General features: G+C 45.5%; 1 protein-coding gene across 1 annotated transcript in view; it reads left to right on the top strand.

The window, feature by feature from the left end:
* Positions 1-10,328: 10,328 nt before the first annotated feature.
* SLC17A8 (solute carrier family 17 member 8) overlaps positions 10,329-24,076 on the top strand; it is a 50,884-nt gene continuing 37,136 nt past the window's right edge. The window contains exon 1 of the mRNA XM_084794638.1: positions 10,329-10,635. Within this exon, the coding sequence (XP_084650764.1) occupies positions 10,535-10,635 (101 nt within the window). The 5' untranslated portion in view covers positions 10,329-10,534. The remainder of the gene's footprint in view (positions 10,636-24,076) is intronic.

The following is a 24,076-nucleotide window of genomic DNA, read 5'->3' as shown; positions in this document are numbered from 1 at the left end:
ATTCTCAACACAATGAAATCACCTGGTCACTTAGGTTTTGTCTGTACCTCAATAACAGCAAAGGCAGGGCCAGGGAGATGGCTTGTGGGTGACGGTGCTTGCCACCACGTCTGATAACTCATGATAGAAGGCAAGTTGTCCTCTGACCTCCACAGTGATGCTGACACACTAAATTGAAAAGTGAAAGTGATAAAGTATTTCAATATGCCTTGTAATCTTGACTTTTCCCCTAACATTTCAGTTTGTGTTGTCCTGTTTCAATTGCATTTACTAAATTTACCAGACCTTATCATTTCTTTTGGTTTTGGATGCCAACTAAGCATTTCTGAAATGTTTACAGGCCTCCTGCATGGAGTGTAAAGCCAAGCCACTGTTTCTAGGGTATAATGACTCGAGGTGAAAAGAGCCATCATCTCCCTGTTTCCTAAAATGGCAGGGTTCGGTGGTTCAGTGTAGTCCCTAACCAATGTTTGCTCACAGTCCACAGGCAGCAGGTGGTGCAGGAGAAAGAAGGACAATTTCACTGTTGGGACCACCAGAAAATAGAGTAAGATATTAAGGTATTTTTTCATGGGAAGTGATGTCTTCTACACAGAAACAAGGACTAGGTTATAGGCAACCAAGGACAGCAAGCACGTGGATGCATGGGTGGGAGCATGGGTGGGAGCATGGGAGTGAGCATGGGTGTGAACATGGGAGTGAACATGAATGTGAGCATGCCTGTGATCATGGGAGTGATCATGGGTGTGAGCATGGGAGTGAGCATGGTGTGAACATGGGAGTGAGCATGGGAGTGAGCATGGTGTGAACATGGGAGTGAGCATGGGAGTGTGCATGGGTGTGATCATGGGTGTGATCATGAGAGTGAGCATGGGTGTTAGCATGGGTGTGAGCATGGGTGTGAGCACAGGAGTGAACATGGGTGTGATTTACTTGTTTCTGCTTTTTGAGACAGGCTTTTACTGTGTAGCCCTGGAAAGCCTCAAACTTGTGGTGATCCTCGTGCCTCTGCTTCCCAGACACTAGAATTAAAGGCACAGGCCATACTCTTGGCTCATAAGTATGAGTTCTTTTATATAAAAACTTCAGTGTGCGTGCGTGCGTGCGTGCGCAGGCGCATGTGTGTATGTACATAAGTGTGTACATGGTGCTTATGCAGAAGTTACATGGCCAACTTTTGAGAGTCAATTTTTTCTTCTACCTTGTTGAAGCAGAGTCTGTCTTGTTTCCGCCATTCTGCCATTGGCCTCTGGGTACTACTCCTGTTTCTGTCTGTCTCCCAAGAGGAGTGCTGGGTGACAGATGCATGCCATACCAACAGACTTCTCATTAAAACAAGGGCTCTGGAGGTCGTACAGTATGTGGGGTTCTGGCTTATACAGTACGTGCTTTTCCTTGCCAGCCCATCCTGGTGCCCCCAAAACATCATTGGCCGTCTCCTTTCCTTTGCTTTCAACCATGATGTGCAGTAGTGTGCCTGATGCAGTTCTGTGGGAAGTTACAAAGGAACAGTGAAGGGTGACATTAAAAGTTTTTATAAATACAATAAATCATTTTAATTTTTAAAGAAAATCCCCCCCCCTCTGTATGTGCAGGTGTCTGTGGGGACCAGGAGGCATCAGAGCTGGAGTCACAGGTGGCTGTGATCTGACCAATAGAAGTGCTAGGAACAGAACTTGGCTCATCTGGAAGAACAGTAAGTTCTTTTAACCACTAAGATATACCTCCAACCTATTTCTTTTTTTTTATTATAAAAAATTTGAAGCATTTCATGCATGAGTATTGTGTTTATATCATCTTCCTGCTACCAGAGGCTTAAAAAAAAAAAAAGACTTATTTATTTATTATTTATATAGTATTCTGCCTGCATGTGTGCCTACACGCCAGCAGAGGGCACCAGATCTTATTATAGATGGTTGTGAGCCACCATGTAGGTGCTGGGAATTGAACTCAGACGTTTGGAAGAACAGCCAGCTCTCTTAACCTCTGAGCCATCTCTCCAGCCCCAGAGTCTTTTTCTAAGTAAATTCTTGACGGTCAAGTTAATTAAACTCCAATACTGACTGGACTCGAATGAAATTGGTGAGAGAAGTTTGGCAGAGTAAGTGGAGAATTTGGCATCAGGTTTACATATTGCTACACACACACACACACACACACACACACACACACACACACACATCAAACAAACAAAAACCCAAGTACCTTTGTATAAATTCTTGAATAGGCTTCAGATCCCTATATGCAAAAATGGGAATAATGACTTGTTTGATCATCCCTTTTTTAAAAAATCATATCCTCTTTTCCATTCTACTTTATAAGAATGAGAACCCGAACCTAAAAAGATAAGGAAGCAGTCCCAACGGGTTAGGATAAAGGTTCCTATTAGCCTCGCTCTGGGAGTAGCTCATCCAGTCTGAGCTCGATGGTAGAAATCTCAAGGCAGGATCTAGGAACTCATTGCTCTGTGTTCATTCCTTTTCACTTTGTTGTCAGTTTAATTTCAGCCCAACACTTTATTGAAAGCAAATGCGTTAGTGTGTAATCTTGGAAACCAGCGCCATGCTCCATTTTTAAAAAACATCGACACGCTTACCTTACCATTCACTGCACAGTAAGTTTCTTAGGACGCACAGGAGTCCCGCCCGAACAGCTTCGTACAGCACCGCACACACAGCACATCCTGGGCGAGATGCGGTTGTTCCCACGGGGCTTGGTTTGCCTCACCATCTCTTCCTGAAAGCTTACACTGCTTCCCCAATCACAATCACGGGGAAGCCCTCCGCCATCGCTATGCGCAGGCTGCAGCCCGCATCCGTGCTTACACTCGAGGGACACTTTCCGTGTTCAGGTTTATTTGTTTTGTTAAGGGAAGTATTGTTTACACGCTGTGACCAGTTGCCTAAGAAGCCACCCATAGACCCTCAGGAAAAGAGACCAAAAAAAGAGCTAGTGAATGCGACAGCCTGAGTTCTGAAAGGTCCGCTTAGATCAGTCCTGACCTCACACTACTATAGTAAAGCAACTAATAGGGAATATTTATTTGGGCTTCTGAGTTTGGATGTGTTGGGCTTTATTCCTTTGGGTCTGTGGTGGCCTGTTGTGGTGAAAGTACATCCCGAAATGTTATTTTCCTTGCGGCTGAGAAACAAAGGAAAAGAGGGTAGGAAAAGAGTTCCGCTGTTTCCTTCAAGCGCCTCGGTGACCGGAAGCCCTCCTGTTCGGCCCCGCCTCCTCGGGACCTGGTAACAGCAAGCTGTGGAGCGAGCCTTTACCACACGCACAGACATTTTGGGTGGTCGGGGAGCTAAGTATTTATTTCATCTTACACTTCCAGGTCACAACTCATCTTGAGGGGATTCAGGGAAGGAACTCAAGGCAGGAACCTAGAGGCAGGAACTGATGCGAAGGCCATAGGGAAATTTTTGTTTGTTTTTTAAACTGTCTTGCTGTTTAGTTCTTCCTTCAGTTAGCTTTTTCCTTCTCAGATCACATTATAGATGGTTTTGAGCCACCATTTGGTTGGCGGGAATTGAACTCAGGACCTCTGGAAGAGTAGTCAGTGCTCTTACCCTCTGAGCCATCTCTCCAGCTCCCCCCCCACCTTCCCTCCCTCCCTTCCTCCCTCCCTCCCTCCCTCCCTTTCTTCTTTCTTTCTTTCTTTCTTTCTTTCTTTCTTTCTTTCTTTCTTTCTTTCTTTCTTTCTTTCTTTCACAGAGACAGGGCTTCTCTGTGTAGCCTTGGCAGTCCTGGAACTTGCTTTGTAGACCAGGCTGGCCTCAAACTCACAGAGTTTGCCTCTGCTAAGTGCTGGGATTAAAGGCATGTGCCACCACCACTCAGCCTTTTCCTTCCTTCCTTACTTTCTTTCTTTCTTTTTTTTTGTTTGTTTTTTCAAGACAGGGTTTCTCTGTGTAGCCTTGGCTGTCCTGGAGTCGCTTTGTAGACCAGGCTGGCCTCAAACTCACAGTGATCCACCTGCCTCTGCCTCCCGAGTGCTGGGATTAAAGGTGTGTGCCACCATGCCCGGCATCTTTTCCTTTCTTTTAAAAATTTTAATTTATTTATGTATTCACTTTACATTCCAATCGTAGCCCCCTTCCTCATCTCCTGCAGGTCCTACCCTCCCTCCTGCTGCCCCACATCCCCCTCTCCTGCCCGCCCCACCTACCCCTCCCAGCACATCAGGTTATACCAGGACTGAGCACATCCTCTTCTGTGGTGGCCTGGCAAGGCAGCCCCGCCAGGAGGAAGTGATTGAAAGCTAGCTTTTTTTTTTTTCATTTTTCAACAGAAATTTTAATACTCCTCAGAAAAGTAGAATCAAGACATTACCATAAATACATGACTTAGAAAGCACACAAACAATTTTGAAAGATAATTGGTTAAAAATTATGTTTGCTATGTGTCACAATGAATCAAAAATGGTAGAACAAAGGTACAACTATTAAGTATTGAATTACTGAAGAAGGACAGTCCATGGCTCACTGAGACCCAATATAACTTTTAATAATTTCATACATGCTGGCATATGCCTTTAATCCCTGCCCTTGGGAGGCAGAATCAGGTTGATTTCTGTGTGTTTGAGGTCAGCATGGCCTACATACTAAGACCCTGTTTCAAACAATGAAACTTTAAAAAATTCTTATGAGCTGTATTTTCCCTTAAATTATATTTAACATATAGTTATAGCCACGTATAGACTGCTTTTCTATACTTTTTTCTAGTAATAAGTGTTAATGATGCAGACATTTATAAGAGTAAGTACTTAGCGCCTGATAAAGCTTTGCAAATTGTGTCAACATCGTTCAGTGCTTCATTTTAATTAGGTCTATTTTAAATATATATTTTATTTATTTAATTTTGGTTTTTCAAAACAGAGCTTCTCTGTGTAGCCTTGGCTGTCTTGGAATTACATTGGATACGAGGCTGGCCTTGAACTCACAGAGATCCACCTGTCTCTGCCACCCAGAGTGCTGAGATTACAGGCGTGTGCCGCTGCACCCTGCTATATTTTTAAAAAATTGATATTATAATTTTAGTTAATTAAGTAACTTTATATTACATCTCGGTCAGAGTTCCCCTCCCTCCTCTCCCAGTCCTCCCTCTCCGCTCTCTCTCCCACACCCTCCCCTTCCTTTCTCCTCAGAGAAGGGGAGACCTCCCATGGGTATCAACCTGCCTTGGCATATCAAGTTGCAGTAGGACTGGGCACGTCTTTTTCTGTTGAGGCTAGACAAGACTGTCCAGTTAGGGGAAAAGGGATCCAAAGCAGGCAACAGAGTCGGAGGCAGCTCCTGCTCCTGATGTTAAGAGTCTCACATGAAGAGCAAGCTCCACATCTGTTACATATGTGTAGGGGGCCCAGGCCTGTCTCCTTCGCTCTCTTTGGTGGGTGTTTTAGTCTCTGTGAGCCCCTTGTCAGGCCAGGTTAGTTGATTCTGTAGGTCTCCTTGTGGCGTCCTTGACCTCTCTGGCTCCTTCAATCCTTCTTCCCACTCTTCCACAAGGCTCCCCAAGCTCTACTCAGTGTTTGGCTGTGGGTCCCTGCATCTGTTTCCATCAGTTGCTGGGTGAATCCTCTCATGTGACAGCTCCAGTCTGCAAGCATAACAGAGAATCATTAACAGTGTCAGGGGCGGGATCTCTGTCACGGGATGGGTCTTTAGTTGGGCCAGTAATTGGTTGGCTATTTCCTCAATTTCTGTCCCCCTCCCTTTTTGAAACAGGGTTTCTCTCTGTAGCCTTGGCTGTCTCCTGGACTTTGTAGACCAGGCTGGCCTCAAACTCACAGCGATCCACCTGCCTCTGCCTCACTGAATGCTGAGATTACAGGTGTGCAGCACTGCACCTGGCTTTCTGCCCCTTCATTATTCCTGAAGATCTTTTTTTTTTTTTTAAAGATTTGTTTATTTATTATGTATACAGCGTTTTGACTGCATGTATTCTTGCAAGCCAGAAGAGGGCACTAGCTCTCATTATAGATGGTTGTGAGTTATCATGTGGTTGCTGGGAAGTGAACTCAGAACCTTTGGAAGAACAGACAGTGCTCTTAGCCTCTGAGCCATCTCTCCAGCCCCTGAAGATCTTATAGGCAGGAAAGATTGTGAGTCAAAGTGTTTTTGGTTGTTGCCTCTCTCTGTTCGTTGGCAGTCTTGCCTGGTTACAGGAGGTGGCTGTTTCCGGTTCCATATCCCCTATTGCTAGGAGTCTCAGCAAAGGTCACCCTCATAGATTCCTGGGAGTCTCCATTGTCCTAGGTTTCTAGCTCACCCCAGAGATGCCCCCCAGTTATAGTACACTCTCCTTCCATCCTCCCCACACTGATCTCTCCTGCTCCCCTCCCCACCCCTTCTCCCATCCAACACCCTCCCTCCCTCCATCCTAACCCTAACCCTGACTCTGACCCTGACCCTGACCCTAACCCTAATCTGATTATCCCAGCAGTTCAGTTTCTTAGCTGTGTGAGCTGCAGCAAGTTCACTTAACCCCTCCGTCTGTGTCTCAACTTTCTCACCGAGTGTCATAGGATGATAGAACCTACTTGGGGTCATTGTGAGGGCTTAGTGAACCAGCGACTTGTCTGGGCCCTGCTTGATGTCTGGGCCCTGAGAAATGTCCTCCAAATCACAGTGGTCATTATCATCAACCATCCGTAGCCTCCAGAGACTCAGCACTTGCCTCATGCCGCGCCCAGTGCTTTCTGCATGAGTGGCTGAGCGAGCCCTAGAGGCTGATGCGGTCTTTGTTGCGTTCTGTTCCAGGTACACAATGTAATAGTGCCACTAGCCTGAAGCTATTTGGGACTTGGAGAACGGGTTAGAAGTCTTGCTAGGGGTTGTGTTCTGTGGAAGAGGCTACTTATATTTTATTGGCTTGCATTTGCATTGAACAAATGCATGGCCTTTTGTGGGAGGGATAATGTTTAGTAGAGGGAGTGGACTTGTGGTTTCCTGGGGCCTTAAGGTTCTGTGTCATGCAGGATTGTATTGGCAAGGTTGGTGACAAGAAATTATTAGGAGTACAGGGCTCAGAAGGATTGTGCATGCGTGCATGCATGTGTGTGTGTGTGTGTGTGTGTAAACTGAAAGGCTGTTCCTAAAGCTCATGTACAAAACACATATAATGAGCCAAGGCAATTCTTCAAAAGAGCAAAGTTGAAGGACTTTTCATTTTCTCATCCAAAGCTTATAAAGTGACAGTCATGAGAGTGCGATACTGACATATTAAATAAGTATAGATCGATGGAACTAAATTCAGAGTCCAAAAGTAGGGTTTGGTTCAATTGCTTTTTAAAATGAAGGTGCCAATGCAATCCACTGGAGAAAATATAGCCTTCCCAGGCTGAGGGAATGGCTCCGCTACTACAGCAATTAATTTTAAGCATGAGGATCCGGGTTGAGTCTCCAGAAATCATGTGCAAATAACCTAGCCAGGAGGTGTGCACTTGTAGTCCCAGCAGTGAGGAAGTGAGGCAGTAGGCCTGCCAGTCTAGCCTACTAGGTGAGCTCCAGGGCAGTGAGAAACCTCGCCTCAAAGGAGGTGGAAGGTGTCCTGAGGATGACACTTGAAGCTGTCACCTAGATCCCATATGCACGTGCACACGTGTTCACACTCATGCACGCACACATGCATTAAGAAGAAATAACAGCACTTCTGACAAACGATGCCGAAACAATTGGGTCCTCACATGATGAATCTGAATATTTGTCTTATGACCTGGACACAGATGATCTCAGCATGGCCCATAGCCTTGCACTTAAGCGCTGAAACATTGACGCTCTTAGATTAAAACACAGGAGAAAACCTCAAAGGCTGAACAGAACGGCTGAATTGAAGTTTGTAAAAGAAAAAAAAAACGCATCAGGTTTTTTTTTTCCCCTCATCAAAATTCAAAAAAAAATCTGCCCTTCAAAATATAGGCAGAAGAGAGTGAAAAACACAAACAGACTTGGGAAACTGTTCTGCGAAACACATATCTGACAGAGAACCTGCATTCATCAGGCCACACGCCCATGGTGTCAGTAATAATCAGACAAAAACCCGTTTAAAATATGGAAAGCATCTGAAGAGAAACTTCACGCCCCTCCCCCCAAGAGATGCCAATGGCTCCTAAGTGCGTGGTGAGATGGTCAGTGTTATTAGTCATCAGGGAAATGCAGATTAAAACCGCAGAGGGCTGCTGTTATAACCATATCGACGGTTGTACTTTAAAAAGATGACAAGCAGTGACATGGACGCGGAGGGATGGGAGCAGTCGCACGTGCTAGAGGAGTTGTCAAATACTGCAGCCACTTTGAAATTAACTTGGCGGTTTCTGAAAAAGTGAAGAGTACATTTTCACATCACCTAGAGTTTTAAAGCATTTTCGCAAGAGAAATCAAAGAAGCAGGCAGTCATACGTAAACATTCACTGTAGTTTTATTCGTAACAAAATAAGAGTATAGAAATGCCCATCAATAGGCAATGTGTGGGACATCCACGCAATGGAATGCTATTGACAGATGCAGGGTGGCCACATAATGAACTGTTAATAACTGCAAAAAGGAACCAGTACATGCCACGACCTGGACATCTCACATAGTGATAGACGCCAACCACAGGAGACCAAGTCACACATGATTTTATTGATAGGCCAGAAAAGGCACATCCATTAAGAAACAGTACTCGTGTGGTTACCAAGGGCAGCTAGGGGGTACGGATGGAGATCAACTGCGGGAGTGAGGGATCAATCTAGGTGATAGAAATATTCTAAAATGCCTTCATGAGGTGGTTGTACAAGTTGATAAATTTTAAAAAGACTCATTGTACCATTTGCTTTGGGAGAAAAACCACAATGCTGTTTGGACATGCTAATTACTAGCTGTGTAATCTCAGACACAACTAACTTCTTGCCTCAGTTTCCAGCCATTAAAATTGGGAAAAAATAGGAAGTCAAAGTCAACAGTAGGGCGATGACTATGGTGTGTGGATGGAGTGTTGACACAGCATTCACTAGAGGAAGATCTCAGCAGGCCCCAGTTCCATGGAAGCCTACTAAGGTCCTAATTTAATTGAATTCAAATCTGAAGACGGACTTGGACTGCAGCGTGTGACGAACATGCCTAGCCTTGTGGAAATTGTTCTTGGGATCCTGAGGGCCTACATCTGCACATGGTGTCTCATCTGTCACATAGGGCCTTGGGCTTGGAGCATCAGTGCCACGGCTGTTTCCTAATGGCAACATTAGCCGTGGAGGCATCTTCCGGAAAAGCCTGTAACATTGAAGCAACTGGCTATTTCTGCAAGAGCCCACCCAGCTGGTGTTTAGGCCACATCCACTATCATCCAGGCCCCGGCAATATGGTGGCTCAGAAGAGGGCCAGCTCTCTGGGTCTGTGACTCTTGGAGACAATGCCTTTGCGGGACAGCAATCTTCAAAGGCTGTGTAGATGAATAGGCAAGGAAGGTTACCCAGGCAAGGGGTGTCACTCGGGGAAGCCTAGAAGCTTGCGTTGCTATGGAGAGCAGAGGGAAAGAAAACAAGAGTCAGGGAGGGTCCTGGGAGAAGTTTCAGGACCCGCAATGAAGCTTTTACTTATCCTGAGGACAAGCAGTGATGAGCTCAGAGCAGGTGGTAGGACAGGCTCCGATGTCCTGATGTCCTTGCTAAATCCTAAAGGCACCTGCATCCCTCCTGGATGATGCTGCCTGGGGTATGCATTCAGCCTTGAACCACATCCATGCTCGTGCCCAGCTGAAAAACTGCCGTCCACACCCCCCCCCCCCCCCCGCCCCCTGCCCGCAGCTACCCTAAAAGGTGGTGGCCAAGAGAGAGCCTGTCTGCAAGGCTGGTCCTTCGAAAAGCAGAAGCCTTGTAAATGTTTCATAAACTTCACTCTGGGCTCCTGCCCTGGCTGAGAGCCCATTAATAAGCCCGGGCTGCAGAGGGGCAGGTGTTGTGCTGGTTACTATAGCTTCACCTGGGGGTGGGGGTTGGCGGAATGGGGGAGGAAGGAGAGGCTGACAGCACCACCTGAAAGCTAAAGGAGGCAGGAAGGGCTGGAGCTGGCCTCGGAGGCTGCTGCTGCTGCTGCTGCTGCTGCTGCTGCTGCTGCTGCTGCTGCTGCTGCTGTTGCTCTCGGGACCCCCTCACTGGAGCTCACTTTAGTTCCTCCTCCAGCTGCAGCCAGGGAGACAGGCTGTGTGCTCAGTCTGAGGCTGGCTGTCCAAGACAGCAGCGGCCACACAGGCTGAGTGAGCAGCAGCCTGTAGCTTTTGTCAGGGACCGGACTCCTAACCAGCAGCCCCCTCACTCAGCGTTTTTGATTCTGGAGCGAGAGGAGAGAGAGAGAGGGTTTTTCTCTTCTTGGAACACCTGAGCTGGAGGCTCAACCTCCTTTCTGATTGGAAGTAGTTCCCTCCATGAGAACTGAGTGTTCCGCAAACGCAGTGCCCCTGGGCCGGAGAGGAAAGAGGATGACAGTTTCTGAGGCTGCCTGCTAAGCCCCCCCCCCGACCCCCCACCCTGAGGTGCCCCTCGCCCCTATTCAAAATGCCATTTAAAGCATTTGAGACCTTCAAAGAAAAAATTCTGAAACCTGGGAAAGAAGGAGTGAAGAATGCCGTGGGAGATTCGTTGGGGATGCTACAAAGGTAAAAGACTCTGAGCTCAAACTTTAGGTTCATTTTCGAGAGTAGCCTCGTATTGGCAAAGTCTGAGATACTCTGAACCGTGTTTATAAAACCGCATGTTAACGGGGAGGGGGTGGGTCAGACTAGATGGTTTCTGGAGCCAAGTTTATGTCTGGAGCCAAAAAGATGCATCGAAAAATATTGGGTCTCCCCTAGCATGCACAAGTTTTCGGGTTCGAACCTCAGCACTAGGAAGGGGTGGGAGGGTTATTTCTACTTAGGGAGCTACCAGGATAGGCACTGAGTTCTGTTTTTCTGTTAGCGCTAGCGTTCGCAGCTGGTGGAAGTATTAGACAGCGTGCTCGTCATGGAAGCAAAATGAATTTTGGAGGCAAAATTTCATGTTAATTCAGCAGTAATGATGTAGTTGCGTATTGAGCTGAAGTAGCTTAAGAGTTGTTTTTACTATAAATGGTAATCAAATATTTCCAGTGGTTTGGTTTGGTTTTGTTTTAGTTCTCAATCCTAAATACATAATACAAAGTGTATGAAACGGCTCTTCATGGCCTCATTCTCCAAAAGGAGAGCGGGTGCCAGGTGGCTTGGAGATGGTACCTTAAAACATTAGTGTTCTCTAAGGCAGACAATCTCCTGAAGCAGCCGCTGGGAAACGCGAAGAGGTGTCTAGGCTGTAACAAAAATAAATATTTTAATACAAATATTAAATTTGTATTATTGTATTGTATTGTATAATATTACTAACAGCTGGAGAGCTTGCCATGTGTGAATGATTCGGTGTCGCATTTTAATTTGTTCGTTTTTTTTTTTTTTAAGACAGTAGTAAATGTCTTCCCAGGTTTTGTGGATGAATTAATCAGTAGTCATTTTGTGCAAGGTAACATGATTCTCTTATTTCTCTGACATAGGGAATGTGAATAATATCCTTAATATATTTTTTGTTTTTTCATGTGCCTGAATAATTATTTCTAATCCTGGGGCAAGGGGGAAATGACATTTGGCTTCTTCTTTTAGTTTTTTTTTTTTCCCCCCACAAATTTCAAAGCTTTGGTGCTTCAGAGACCAGTTCTGGGTAATCTGGGTGAGGTCCCAGGATCTTCCTATCTCTTGTTTTTGCGTCGTATGTTCCTCTTTGTGCTGAGTTTTCCATTGTGTCTCTCCTGATCAAGGCTCATCATCTTATAAGAGGAGGGAGATAGCAACCTTCTTACTTTAGTAATTAAAAGCAAAAAGGCTTCCCTCTGCGACGCCAGATCATCACGTGCAGATGAGAGCTCACCTCAGCGAAAGTGCATAAACCAGCCAAATATAGAAAATGATTATGGTGGGGTTTTTTTTTTTTTTTTAATGAGTGCTTAACTCTCTTGCTGATCACTTTTCAGGTAGCAGCTCACTGTGGCGGCACTCACTTGATTATAAGTGAAAGAAAGAAAGCACATTAGTATAATGGGCCTCTCTAAGGGATAACAAAAGGAATCGGGCAGCATCAGGAGTGAAAACCCCGGCTTTGACCAGGGTCACCACTGTCTTCACACAAACTGCCCTTCCCCCTCCCCCCTCCCCCCCCAAGTCGTCCAAGACTTGGCAAAAAGTGCTTAGTCATCAGAAACGGCAACTTTGGCCCCCAGATACGCGGTTATCCACCTATCCCTCCCACGGTTCCGTTCTTCCATAAGTGACTTATGATCAGATTTTTTCCCTCAATTATCAATACACTCGATTACATCAAGAAGAAGAGGGGAGGTTGCTTCCCGTCTTATTATAAACATAGTTAACCTTAAGCAACCTTCCCCTGGACTGCTTTTTTTTTTTTTAAAGAAACTTTATCACTTTTGAAAATAAGAAACCTCAATGCTAAGAGCCATTCCTACAGTGTGGCTGGGGTGACTCTCATGGTGTTTACCAAGCCAGCTGGCTCAGGTTCACGGTGGAATTAGTAACGTCCAAGTCACACAGCCACAGCTTGAGATGGAACTGTGCGTCTGGGGCTCTTTAAACAACATCTGAAGCACTGGTTCTCAAACCTTTCTAATGCCGAGGCCCTTTAATACAGTTCCTCTTACAGTTCCTTGTGTTGCGGTGCACCGCCCCCCCCCACCGAATTATTTCATTGCTACTTCATAACTGCAATTCTGTTACTGTTATGAATCATAATGTACATATTTGATATACGGCTCCCGAAGGGGTCACGACCCCTTCATTCCATAGAGCAGCTAGCACAGGCCAGGTAAGAGAATACACTAAACTAATTCTGCATAGTGTCCTTGCTGGCGTGCTATGGGATGGCTTTAGAATAACCAAACCAAACCCAAGACTCAGTGTGCTTATCTGTGGACCGTAGGTGGAAACTGCTGCCAGGGAAAGGAAGGAAGGGAAGATAATACTTGGTCCTCAGTGCTAGTGATCTTTGCATCAGAATTATCCAGAGCCCCTCTGCCACAAGCCTCTATGACATTACATACAACCTGTCCTGCCGAGGGCCCAGCATACAAAGGGCCTTTCCTCCCTCTCTTGTGGCTTTTTACATAAAATCAGGCGATAGAATCCAAGCGTTAAGAATAAAACAAAGCAGGGACTGTTTTCTATTGCATGGGCATTAAGAGGTTAGAAGCCCTAATTTTAAGTCTGGGCAAGTAAAGGGCCGATACAGGCGAAAGGAGTTACAGGCACGATCCCATCATAATGGGATCCCATCTGGAATTCCCGAGATGGTTTTTAAATCGCGGACTGCCCCTCGTGGTTGAAGGGAGTGTCTGCCAGGCAGGGCAGCCTTTGAGAGTTAGGCATGGGGTTGATTACAGTCGGGTATCATTAGCCTCCCTGGAGAATGGTTTTTGGCAGGGAGCAGCTAAAACAATTGCTCAGCTGAAGGCACCGTAAGAGTTTACAAGTGTGGAGTGAACGAAGGTGCTCACACTTGAAGTAGAGCCTTGGCCTGTAGAGTTGACACAGAAGGCTTTGAATTTGGGAATGTGTGTCCCAAAATCAGCATGCAAATTTGCTCAGCTTCCGTGGCAATGAGGTCATTCCCAGGATCTTTGATCTATAAACATATAATAATTATGGCAAAGGCATGACCCCACGGAGAAAAGACTATTACCATTGCTGTTCTATAGATGAAGAAATCAAGGCACAGAGAAAATCAGTAAGTTGTCCAACAGGACATAGCTTACAGATAGCATAGCTTAGGTTTCAAACAAGAAGTACTATATGAAAATTATTTTTTTTCTACTTCATTTTTAATTGACACATACTGATTGTGCATATTCACGGTGCATAGTGTGATGATTTGATGCCTTATACAATGTATTTTTCATATCAAGAAAATTAGCATTCCCATCTCCTTGAACGTCCAGCTCCTTTTATCTTGTTCTTTATAAGAGAGACAGTAAATTGTTATAAACTATGATCATCTTCCGTCCTGTTCTCCAAGCCCCAAGTCTTTTTCAACTCTTCCTAGCCTGTGCTGGATATTATTCTACATGCTGCTTCTGTGACGTCACCCCCTTCCCTGCCTTGAGTGTGTATGTGTGGGACACTGGGAACTGAACCCAGGGCCTCACACAGATGTGCCACACATGCACTCACTGTCCCACCAACAAAGAGCTATGTGGTAAAGACGCTCTGAGACCAAGCGAGCCTAAGTTCCAGCTGCTGTGACATCCTTGATCTGCATCACCTTAGGCACAATTGATTGTACCGGTGTCTTCTCAGTCTACTCTGTACTATAGAGCCCTCCTGGCTCTTATTGGAACTCCCAGAATCCCCCCAAATCCTGGCATTCATAGGGCTGGTTCCCAGGAAGAGCTATCCTGGCTCACCTAACTCCTCCCATCCACTTACCAGCGCCTCTTGCTTCATTGTATTCTATTTCTGTTTAGGCAGGGGTCTCTAAAAGCAGAGCCCGAGTCAGGGGAGTTCGGGCAAGGCTGAACTCGAATTAGTGGAAATAGAACTTGTTCATTTAAAAAAAAAAAATGTGGCGCAGGAAGTTAAGCAGGGTAGGAATGGGGAGGGGGACCAGCCTTGTATAGCAAGCTGTTAGTCAATCAGTGGCTGTGGGCTGCCCCCGGAGGGTGTGAAGGCAACCCGTCTGTGGGTAGCTTTAGAAGGAAGGAGCCATAATCTCCTGATAGCCCTGAAAAGACACTAGTATGTAGCTGTGCTGCAGGCGCGTGAGGTATTATGTGCCTCAGATCTACTTGCTTCTCTCAGGAAGACCACACTGTTCAAGTTTATCTGCTCCATGGCTCCGTGCTCTTCATCTCTTCCAGAGAAGTTACCAGAATAAACGCTAGCTCCCCCCATCGTAACCACTCTCCTCTTCAATCGTATTGATTCCTCTCACTTCCGTTGTCTCCTCTGGGAGGCTGACTCTGATATTCAGCCCTAAGGGATCTGAAACCAAGTTAATATTTCCTTCTTTGGTCCATAGTTAATGAGCCTACCCATTTGCAGGTCAGGCTAGACTGAGCGGCACTGGCGATGTCTCAGTAGGTGTCGGGGTGTTGGGGTGCTGAGTATTTCTTCTTTTGTGGTCAAGCCTCAGTCCTGATCTCTCCTAAGAATCAGGATCCATTCTGTTTGTCCCTGTGGTGACTCTTGGTCTTTCTGTAGTCTTTCATGAGGCCTTCAAAGTGGCCAGGCAGTAGTCATAGCCCTTTATTTAATGGGAGGTCATTTGTGTTTCACACCTGAGCCAAGAGGTCAAGAGGCGATTCCAAGGTGCTGGTGAGATGGCCCAGCGGTTGGGAGTGTCTACTGCTTTTGCAGAGGACGCGAGGACAGTTCCAGCACCCTTGTATGTCTAGAAGCTTCCTGGAACTGCAGTGCCAGGGGATCCAACACTCCCTGGCACCTTTATAGGTACTGCACCTGTGTACAAACCCCCACACAGACACATACGAAGACTCACATAATTAAAAAAAAAAAAAAAAAAGAAGTGATTTCATTGGGTTCCAAATGGGAGAGCTCTTTCTGGTGAACCAGGATCCTGTTGAGCCACGAGCTGAAATCTGAAGCGCTGGGTTACATCCCATGTGTTCGAGAAGTGACAGTAAAGCAGGGGAACTCGTCCCATCTCTTTCCTCAGATTTAGGCACTTCTCACTGTTTTAGTCACTGTTCTGTTGCTGTGAAGAGACATCTTAGAACCAAGGCAGCTCTTAAAAAAGAAAGCATGCTGGGCAGTGATGGCACACGCCTTTAATCCCAGCACTTGGGAGGCAGAGGCAGGCGGATGGCTGTGAGTTCCAGGCCATCCTGGTCTATAGGGCTAGTCAAGGCTACACAGAGAAACCCTGTCTCAAAAAACAAAAAACAAACAAAAAAAAAAAAAAAAAAAGGAAAAAAAGAGAAAGCATTTAAACAGGAGCTTGCTTATAGTTTCAGGGGAGTTAATCCATGATTGTCGTGGTGGGATGCAGACAGGGATAGCACTGGCTGAGAGCTTTACATCTCGATAAATTAGGAAAGGTACCAGGAGACATTGGGCCTGGTGCGGGGCCTCCGATAGCTCAAAGCCCACCCCCAGTGACGCACCTCCTCCAATGAGAACACACCTCCTAATCCTTCCCAAACAGTTTCACCAACCGGGGACTAAGGATGCAACTGCCTGAGCCTATGACAGCCTTTCTCATTCAAACTACCACCGGCTCTCCAGCGCCCCCTCCGCTCCTCCTTCCACCCCCCCCCCCAACTATATTTTCATAGCTTTGATTGCACCAGCTCATGAGAGGTTTTTTTTGTTTTGTTTTTTTGTTTTTTTTTTTTTTTGGCTACATGGTCTTTTGCTATTGTGTGGCGAGGTGTTCCATCTTCCTCTAGCTCTGTTGCATGCTAAGGGCTGAGGCCTGACTCTAGAATGCATGCTGCCTTTCTTTGAGATTCTGTTAGAAAGCTCATATGGTACTTACCCTCATGTGGCACCATAGGTATGTTACATAATATGGCCCTCACAGCTCAGATGGCTCTTACTGCATCTTGGACAAGTTGGGGCCACTTTCCTTGCTTTCGGAGCTTACTTAAAACTAACTGTTTTCAGTGTATAGCTTGGATCATGGAATAAGTATGTCTTAACAATATTCTCTATTGAGGAATACAGTGTCTCCAAAGCTCAAAGAAAGCCACTAGGAGTTCTGTATCCTTAAATAGAAAATAGAAAGTGCAGAAGTTTTTCCTTTACTTGGGAGGGAGTGTTCTGGAATGCTCCAAAAAATATTTGTGTGTGTGTGTGTGTGTGTGTGTGTGTGTGTGTGTGTGTGTGTGTGTATGTATGTGTGTATGTGTGTATGTGTGTGTGTACACCCATAAATCCTTGAAGCACTTATTTGAGGCATCCAGAGAAATTGTCACTTCTTGTTGACGAGCTCTACAAAGCATGTTATCTACTTGTCATAATAGACCATTGAGAGAGTTTACAGCAGTTCCCCAAGGTCTCTGAATATGACTCATCAGATAGCCTTATGAGAGTGCACCACTAGGGTTGACTGCCAAGGATGCTCCTCTAGAGGCGGGGTCCAGATGTGAACCTTTGAGGTTTGGACTCGTGGGTCTCTTTTCTGACCACAGATAGGAAATAGACTTCTCTTTTCTCCTTCTACCTCTCTCCACCCTCCTCTTATCTTTCTTCTCCTCTCCTCCTTCACCCCTTCCTTTTCCTTTTCCTTTCTTTTCTTCCTTCTCCTCTTCTTCCTTACACCCCACCCTTTTCTTTCTTCCTCCTCTCTCATCCCAATTTCCCTCTTTCTCTTTATCCTTCTCCACTTTCTCTTCCCGTTGCGTCTTTCCCATCTGCCCTCTCTCCACTCTCCTCCAACCACCCTCCTCGTGTTCTTTCCCTCTTCCCCTTTACTCTTTCATTTCTCCCACCTTCCTCCTTCCCCTCCAGCCTCCCTCCCTCCTTCCTCTTTCTCTTCCTAGCAAATGGACCCAGGTCCTTGTTCTTATGACACCTGTGCTCTACTCTAGGTCTGTGCACCAGCCCTGGAAGCTTGTTGTTCCTTTGCTTCTGAGATAAGGCTGAGTAGCACAGGTTGACTTCAATCTCAGCCTTCTGGGTGGCTAGGGCAATAGGTGCAAGTGTCACTACCTGCACCAGCCCCCACCAGATCTCCCTGTTTTTGCCAAGTCTCAAACTCCTGGGCTCAGTTCCCCCACCCCCCACCCCCAGTCTTTTGAGTAGTTTTTTTTTTTTTAACAATAGATGTAGTCCAAATTCTTCCGTACATATGTATAATAGTCAAATTCTTTAAATGCTTGCTTTGGTCCCACTACATAAAGAACTGACAGCAGGTGATGTTTTATTTTTGGACCTAGACGGTACTTAATGTACTAACAGAGACGCCCTCTCTGTTTCCATCCCCAACACACTACACCACTCAAAGGGCTTAGTTACAATCAACAGATGGATAAAGGATAGCCACCTTTTTATGACGTGGACAGGAAGTTAAGAAAGCAGGGCCAGGCCTGGACGCTCTACCTACAGAAGAAAAACAGTGGAGAATATACTATGTAATGTATGTATGGTGACGGAGCACCATTACCACCTTCCCTGTGATGATGGGGACCAAGTACAGTTTGCCTCAAAGCCCTCTGGCTGTGACCACAGAACAACACCTGCTTCTCAGGTGCGCAGCCAACACCGGCCCTGCCCTCCCTCCTCCCTAGGCCGTTCTCTTGTTCCTTTCTTTTTCATCTAAGTCTCACCCAGCTGTTTCTGATGCCAAAGAGCTCACCTGGGACTATGCAGATCTCCACCAGAGACCAGGGAAAGCACTTCTCCTTGCTGTTCGGGCAAGAGCAGAATCTCAAGAGGCAGTTAAGACACTGGGCAGCTATGGATGACGTTTGTTTACTGAATTCATTTGCTCCTAACTGGGATTTTTATTTTTTTCTGTTTTTGATAGTGATGTGGGTCAAAAATGCTAAACATCTTCCCCCCTCCTCTTGAGTTTAACTATAAGCAGAATGCAGGTCTATAGTGTGGCAGTAGGGAGGGGCGAGGGCTGTAGCCAATGGAGGATCCATGTGCAGCCTGGAGAGGGTGTGGGGCCTGATGATTCCAGGTCTTCAAAAGCCTTCAAAATAATGCAAAACTCCATGCGGTTCTGGACCAACTTTAATGATTTTTAAACTCTGGCAGTTAATTCAGAGTCCAAAAATACTATTCGTGTCTATAGATGTGGCTGCAGAGCTTGTTGTTAAAGACAATGATGACACCACAGAGACAAGAGCTCCCTCCGGGGCAGGAAACAGCAACTCTGCTTGAAAGATCGGGGACAGGAAAGGGAAGAACCACAAAACAGCACAGAGTGACCCCTAACTATCTGATATTGCTGGGTGCCTGTGGGTCCTAATCAGACATGACTGTATAGAGTTGAGATCCTTGTAAAGAGACATTTAGAAATATGTAAGAGACATGGAGGGTGTGGAGCAGCTGGTCTCAACCTTCCTAATGCTGGGACTAACACGGCTCCTCGTGTTGTGGTGACCCCCGACCATGAAGTCATTTTCGTTGCTACTTCATAACTGTTTTTTTATGCTACTGTTATGAACTGTAGCATAAATATCTGTGTTTTCTGATGCTCTTATGCGACTCCTGTGAAAAGGTCATTTGACTCCTGAAAGGGCCTCAACCCACAGGTTGAGAACCATAGGTGTGGGGCCACCAGGGGAAGGCGTCCACCTGCTAGCTCAGAGCAGAGGCATCAGATGAAACCAACTGGCCAAAACCTTGACCTTGGACTTGCAGCTTCCAGAGCTGTGACAAAATACACTTGTTTAAGCGCCCCATGTCTGTGGTATTTGTCATGACAAACAACAACAACAACAACAACAACAACAACAACACAGTGTTCTCATGTGCCTTCACACAGAGTCACATTTACCTCGAAAGTGTTTTTGTTGTTGTTTGTTTGTTTGTTTCCCCATACGGCTGGCTATTCAGAAAGATGGAAGTTAAGGTGCTGACCATCTCTTCCACTGTGCGCCCTCTGTGAAGCGTTGTTTTCCAAGTATATGTCTAGTTGGAGCCAGATACCCATCAAAAAGCCACCAAATTTAAAGGGAGGAGAGGTCTGTTTTGACTCCCGGCTTGAAGGTACAGTCTAGAATGGTGGTGGCTAGAGTGGATTGTGGCTGTGGAGGTGTGAGTGCAAGGCTGCTGGCTCACATCCGGTTAGATCAGGAAGCAGAGATGGGGTAGGAAGTGGGACCAGGTCACAAAGCTCAAGGCTTAGCCCCACTTAGTGAGCCTCTTACTCCAGCTGGGCTTTCCCTTCTAAAGGTTCCTCAACTTCCCCAAAGACCACCAATATCCAGGGACTGAGTGTTTGAACATATGAGCCTGTGGAGAACATTTTACATACAAACTCTACACACATACACACACACATAAACTCTACATATATATGTATACACACATATACATATACACATATATATGTATACATGTATATATACATATATTATACATGTGTACACACACACACACACATATTATGTTCATATACTTGTTTAAGCCCCCATCTATTATATAAATATTATATATAAATGGAAAATGTATATTATTCATTAACTCATCACACAGCCCTGAGAGGATGTACCCCCTTCTTACTTGGAATTGCTCCACAAATACTCACTCAAAACTAGTAGGGTTTATGCGTTCTGCTCACTGTGCATGACTGTGTTGAGGTTGTTTCTTCCCAAGTGAAAAACCTTCTCCGCAGTCCGAGGAACATTTGGAGTCACTAACAGGTTAACCTTTCTGAAAACGCCTGAAAGCTGCTCAGAGAGCCTTGGGCAGCCAGACCCGGGCTTAGATGCTCACTAGACAGATGTATGTGAGAACAACGGAAGGAGCCTCCTATGAGGGCGAAAGGCCCCAGCCCGCGCTCTGCAGTTTTCTATATTTGGACAAACAACAATGCTGGCTGTCACTCTCTAACCTAAAAGAAGCACTATAGGCAACCATGGAGAGAAACCCGAGTGGTCTAAAGAGCTATTATGGATAATTAAAGCCCTCTAGTTCTTCAGAAAGAATTCTTTTTTTTTTTTCCCTCTCTCTTATTCTTGGCCAAGTGTGCCCTCCATCCTTCCTACAGAGATTATTTGGAGGCATGGATGAATAGATTCTCACCCCGTCTCTAAGGGCTGCAAGTTTGGAGTGATGTGTGGGCAAGCCTCCATTTCCACTCAGCTGGGTGAGGAGGACTCGCTGTCTCCAGGAACTGTGGTGAGTGCTGGGAACAGAGACAAGGAGACAGCTTCTGCCCTTTGCACGCCCAGAGCCCACCAGGTGGGACAGGCCTTCATGCACTCATGCACACATCCACACATGCACACACGTATGATGTGGACTATGAAGTCTCCACTCCGCATGCTGAAGATAGCAAACAAAACAAAACAAAAACAAATAAACAAAACAACAACAACAAACACAAAAAACCCTCTAACTTAATGCAATAAGCATTCAGACAGAGGAATATAACATCTTCTGGTGGCAGAGGATGCAGAGAGTGTGCTCAGCACAAAACATAAGCCAGAGCAACACATGAAATGCCAAGGATGGAGTACGGCTCATCATTTAGTCAATATTCGCTCCATTACTGGTTGTGATAGTTGACTCTTTGTAGCATAAAATCTTAATGGCTCCATGACATATTAGTTTTGTTGTACAGATGAAGAAATGGGAGATTCAGAACAGCCAAGGCACCTGCCTAAAGCCACACAGCTAGTCATCACACCCAGGTTGTCTCACTGTCTGAAGTGGGCTTTGCCTCTTAGTCTTCCTCTTTGAGCCTGCATATATAAAGACACCAGGCCAAACCAACAACAATACACAACATAACCCCAGTAATTTTCTTTTAAATTTCTGAGACAGGGTCACACTATGTATCCCTTGCTGTCTAGGACCTCACTGTGCAGACCAGATTGGCCTCAAACTCACTGAGATCCACCTGTCTCTGTCTCTAACATGCTGGGATTAAAGGCATGTTTCACTAGGCCTGATATAATTTCAGTTTAAATTTTATCATTGTTACTTTGTTGTTATTGCTGTTTGTAGCAAGGAGGATGAAACACATGGCCTTATACATACCAGGCAAGTGCTCTTTCACTAAATTACACCCTCCTGTATTTAAATATTTTTAAAACAATCAATCCGATTGTTATCCCTTACCCAGTAAAAAATTAAACTCTCATCAGTTTGATGTCCCCCTGCGTCCAATCAGGCTGAGCAAATGACTCACACATGACTCAGGAGGTCCTCTCTAGGATCCTTCTGACCCCGTGGTCTCTTAAAGTGGTGGCTCAGCTGTCACTTCACAGGGGAGACTGGACCCAGTGCCCAGTGTCCTCTCTGCCTCTGTTATAAAGAAATGGCTTCAAGTTGAGCAGCAGATCCAGCTGCTCAAAGGGTCCACCGTTTCTTCAATTACTCCTGTGGCCCCCGTGCTGTCGTGTGCTTCCTTGGGAAAGTCTCAGGTATCATGTGTAAGAGGATGCTCCTGTTGGTCTCACATCTTAGCAAGCACCGTGCACTAGAGGATGCAAGTGTTGTGTTGGTTTGAGCCTTCTAGGAAGCAGACAGGACTAGACATAGGATATATGTGTTGAGAGAAATCCAGGAAGGTAGTGGGGGGTGTCTGTTTGAGCATGCAGCCTACATGCTCTGTGTGGACAGAGAGGGAAGGGAGCCAGGTTAGGTAGAGCATTTTAGGTCACTGCATCGGCTGCTGACTGTCACTGTGCATGTACGCGTCTTCGATGCAGGAGATTGGAGAATAAGCCACATTCGTATGCCGCTGTTCTCTGCCAGCAGCACGGTAGCCGGCACACAGTAGGTGCTTAGTAAATGTCTGCTGTGCCGATTTGAATCTAAGGGTTGTTTATTTTTTCTGTATACTTGCCTCACATCTAACAAAAGAAGCTGCCAGAATTATCCTCTGTATACATTCGTGGAGAAAGGGAAATGATTTTGCTTTAGAAATTAACTAATTTGTTAGTAATTACATTAACTACTTATATTAGTTTAATATTTATGAAAACAATCATATTAAAAAGGATTACAGTATCATGGCATAGAAAAAGTTATTTTTTGTGTTGTGTGTGTGTGTGTGTGTGTTTACACATTTGTGTGTGTGTATGAGTGTATATTTGTATGAATGTGTGGGTGGGAGTGGAGGTCAGAGGTTGATTTTAAGTGTATTCTACCATCATTATCCATTTTATTCTTTATTTTGTTTACCTATTATTACTGTGTGTGTGTGTGTGTGTGTGTGTGTGTGTGTGTGTGTGTGTGTGAGAGAGAGAGAGAGAGAGAGAGAGAGAGAGAGAGAGAGAGAGAGATTGCCTCTGTGTGCATGTGAAGGTGAGAGGTCAATTTTAGGAGTTGGTTCTCTCTTTCTACTGTGGGACTTGGGGTTTGAACTCAGGTCTTCAGCCTTGCCTGGCAGGCACTTTTCTCTTCTGAAGCTTCTTGTCTTCCCTCCACCTTGTTTTTGAGATAGTGTCCTCACTGAAGCTGGAGCTCATCAATCTGTCAGCATTAGGATTACAGGTATGTTCTCCAGTGCCCAAATTTTTACGTGGGTACACCTTATGCTTGTATTGTGAACACTTTGCTGACAGAGCCATCTCCCGTGCACACAAACACCTCTCTCTTCATAATTGACTGGGTTCTGTTTGCTCCATTACTTTTATTGCTTTAGAAGAAGGTAATTAATTTTAAGTCATACCATCACTTGCACCTATAGAAGTCAGTGAAAATCATCTATACATAGCTTTCTTTTCCTGCATATAATCTTAGCAAGGTTCCAGTAACTCTAAAATAAAAATCGCATGCAACATATAGTTGGGTCATCCATTTCTCTTTCAGCGGGAATTCAGTACATTGTGATTGTTAAGGACTCAGACTCTGAACCTTGTTGGCTCTGTTTCTTAACACTTAAACTTTATTATACAACCCAACTAGCTTACACAAGAAGGAAAAAAGGTTAAAGGGAAAAAAGAGTGAACCTTCCAGTATCCGTTCCACGGGACGGGTCCTTAGGTGTCTCTCTGTCCCGCGTGCTGCTCTGGCCCGGTTGCTCTCCCCGTGCTCTCTCCTCCCCTCAACTTGTTTTTTCTTCTCCCCACCTTCCCAGTCACATGCAAAGGGTGGTCTCCTCCCTTCGAGGGTCAATTAGGAAAACAATAGCCACGGTGGGGTTCCCAGCTGAATTCCAAGCCCAGGAAGGCTCCAAACAGTCTGTCACAAGGTATTCATGGGGTGCCCCAAGGGTAAAGCCCACTAAGATTGCTTCCACCTGTGACAAAGCTTAATCTTTCCCACAGAACCTGGCTTTGCATAACTCCTCAAATGAGATTTCCTCCTCTATAAACAGAATGAGGATACTGCATCTCCTTGGGTTTGTATGACCTGTAAGAGACTCCCCCTCTATTTT

Source organism: Acomys minous (genome assembly GCF_964271855.1).
Source record: "Acomys minous genome assembly, chromosome: 9".
Taxonomy (NCBI): domain Eukaryota; kingdom Metazoa; phylum Chordata; class Mammalia; order Rodentia; family Muridae; genus Acomys; species Acomys minous.
The sequence above is the reverse complement of the archived record's forward strand: the minus strand, read 5'-3'. Positions and strand labels throughout refer to the sequence as shown.